This window comes from Nannospalax galili, unplaced genomic scaffold, assembly GCF_000622305.1.
Source record: "Nannospalax galili isolate Female #2095 unplaced genomic scaffold, S.galili_v1.0 scaffold212, whole genome shotgun sequence".
Classification (NCBI taxonomy): Eukaryota; Metazoa; Chordata; class Mammalia; order Rodentia; family Spalacidae; genus Nannospalax; species Nannospalax galili.
In genome coordinates, this window is record NW_008333884.1 from 2,319,735 (window position 1) to 2,322,714 (window position 2,980).

Consider the following 2,980-nt stretch of genomic DNA (forward strand, 5'->3'; position numbering starts at 1 on the left):
CAAGAATATGCCCATGCCTTTAAGTAATCCCAGCACTCAGGAGGCAGAGGTAGGCAGATCTCTGTGAGTTCAAGGCCAGCCTGGTCTACATAGTGAATTCCAGGTGAGCTGGGGTTACAGGGAGACACTGTCTCAAAAAGACCAAAAAAATTAATATATACATAAAATATATACATTTATTATTATTTGAAAGAGTGGGTTTGAGCAGAGTCAGGTTGGCCAGGAACTGTTATGCCTCTTTTCCTTATAAGGAAATAGAAACCCAGAGAAGTTGAACAGCTTTCCCTTCATTGAGTTGGAAGTGGTAGAGGTAAGCTGAGCCCCAGGTCCCATGGCAGCTCAACTGCTGCACCCACATGGGTGATGACTTAAATTATACTCAACCCATTTTTGAAGTGATTAACTTTCTAAATTCAATCCAGTTGAATTGGATTTTTCGACTAAAGTAACTTCTCTTCTAAAATTCACCTTTATTTCAGGCTGACTATTCTTGGATTTCTAAAGTTCTGACTAACCCTTGGCTTAGAAAGGAAGGAGGTGTGAACAGCCCTGTAAGGACATCGCAGGTCTGATCCTGGAAAGTGGCGTCCTCCTGCCGCAGTGATCCATAAGCAACTTAAAAGCATAATTCCTTGCCACCTCCAATTCCTCCTGAGATAAAATCTGTTTGGGAAGATGAAAAGAGGATTTATAAAAATTGCACTTTGAAAAAAAAGAAAAGAAAAAATAATAAAAAAATTACACTTTGAAAACAAAATGTTGAGTTAAAAGGGTGCTATGAAGTTGTTATTTTATGGCTTCCACTAGGGGGCACCATTTCATCACACTTATCTCAGGTTGGAAGTGTTCCATTTGTTTTTTCATTCTCTTAAAACTCGACAATACAGTAGCAGTAGAGAGTCAATACAGAGTAATTAAAATGCAGACAAAATACTCATAAGCAAAAAAAGATTTAAGTCTATTCACAGATTAAAACTATTCATTCAGACTGTGGATTACAACCACTGGTGTATTACAACTCTTCCAGACATTTTCCTAATGGATCTGTATTCATAAAAATAATTTTAGTTGTTTATGAGGCATAATATATTATTGAGGGGTATATAATTTTATTTTGAAAGGGTCTCACTAAGTAGTCTAGTTTGGCCTGCAACTCATGGTCCTCCTGCCTCAGTCTCCTGAGTGCTGGGATTACAGGTAAGTGCCATTATTCCTGGCTTGAGCATGCAAGTATTAAGTGAGCAACAATGAATTTTTTTTTTTTTTTTTTTTGGTGTTCTTGAGACAGGGTCTTCCTGTAGCCCCAGCTGTCCTGGAACTCACTATGTAGACCAGGCTGGCCTTGAACTCAACAGAGATCCGCCTTCCTCTGCACATGCCTTTAATCCCAGCAACAATGAATTTTTACAAAATTAATAAATCCATTAGATCAGGAAATAAAAACTTACATATTCAGAGGGCCTCTCTTGACTTTTTACAATCAGTAGCTTCCTCAAGGATAGCCATTATTTTGGCTTCGAACCTGAGAGAATAGTTTCACCTGTTTTGGAACTGTGTAAATGCAGTCCTGCAGTATGTACCTTTGATTCCGGTTTTGTTCATCAGCATCATATTAGTAAGAATCATCCATTTTGACATGGTTGTTATCATTTGTTTCTTCTTTGCTGTATTTTATTGTATTATATATTTGGTATTGGGAAACCTTCTGTAAAGATCCAGGTAATATTTTAAGCTTTGTATAAGTCTTGCAGTGCTTGTCATAACTTCCCAACTCTGCCATTGTAGCACAAAAGCAGCCATAGGCAATGTGGAAATGAATTAGCATGACTGTGTTCCAGTAAAACTTTATAAAAGGGAATAGGTGCCAAGCTAGATTTGGCAGTGGTTGTCAACTACTGCTTAGTTTTTTTTTTTGTTTTTTTTTTTTTATAAAGAATCAGGGTCTGGGAGATGGGTCAGTGAGTCTTAAAGCACTTGTTGCATAAGCTGTGAAGGCTGGATTTTGGATCCCCACATAAATGGTGGATATGGTGGTGTACCTGTAATCTCAGCACTAAAGAAGTAGAGACAGGGGATCCCCAGAGCAAACTGGCTAGGGACACCAGCAGAATGGGGAGCTCTGGGCCCAAATGAGAGACCCTGCCTCAATGTATGAGGTGGAGAGTGATTGAGGAAAACACTTGATGCCAACCTTTAGCTTGTACACACATACATGTGTTCATATAATATGCAAACATGCATACATATACACAGGCATAGCACTAGCACATATACATGCAAAATAAATAAAAATTAAAAGATAAAGGTTTTAAAAATATCAAATGTTGTATCATATTGTAAGATTAGACTTCTTGAGATGCATAAACAACTTTTTAGTGCATCATTTCCCTGTGAAAGGACTTCTAGAAAGTGAAATAACAGCTGGCACTTTTTTTTTTTTTGTAGTCTCTGGCAAATATAGATGATGTTGTGAACAAAATTAGACTGAAAATAAGGTAAGTAACAACATGTAATTGTTAATTAATGAAAAGTATTTTGTTAATTTAGTTAATCATGCCTAAATCACATTTTTTGATGAAAACACTGAATTCTCAAATTAAAAAAAAATATTTTGGGGCTGGAGAGTTAGCACAGCATTGAAGAGCACTGGCTGCTCTTGCAGAGAACCTGGATTTGATTCCTGAACCCGCATGGTACCTAACAACTGTCTAAAACTCCAATTCCAGGGTATCCCTCACCCTCTTCTGGCCTCCATGGCCATTGCATGACATGAGGGCATTGACGTACATGCAGGCATAACACTCACACACACAAAACAAACAAAAAACTAATGCATCGTTATTACTGAATAAATGTACTTATTTTTTTTTAAAAAAAAAAAAAGAAGAGCATGGTACTGGAGAGATGGCTCAGTGGTTAAGAGCACTGACTGCTCTTGCGGAGGACCCGGGTTCGGTTCCCAGCACCCACATGGTGGCTA

The 2,980-nt window shown here is 37.9% G+C and overlaps 1 protein-coding gene across 2 annotated transcripts in view; it reads left to right on the forward strand.

The window, feature by feature from the left end:
• Positions 1-2,980, forward strand: part of Vps53 (VPS53 subunit of GARP complex) — a 182,014-nt gene that overhangs the window by 23,455 nt on the left and 155,579 nt on the right. For both annotated transcript variants that reach the window (XM_008828753.3, XM_017797063.2), the window contains exon 3: positions 2,446-2,495. In XM_008828753.3, coding sequence (XP_008826975.1) covers positions 2,446-2,495 — 50 coding nt within the window. The remainder of the gene's footprint in view (positions 1-2,445; positions 2,496-2,980) is intronic.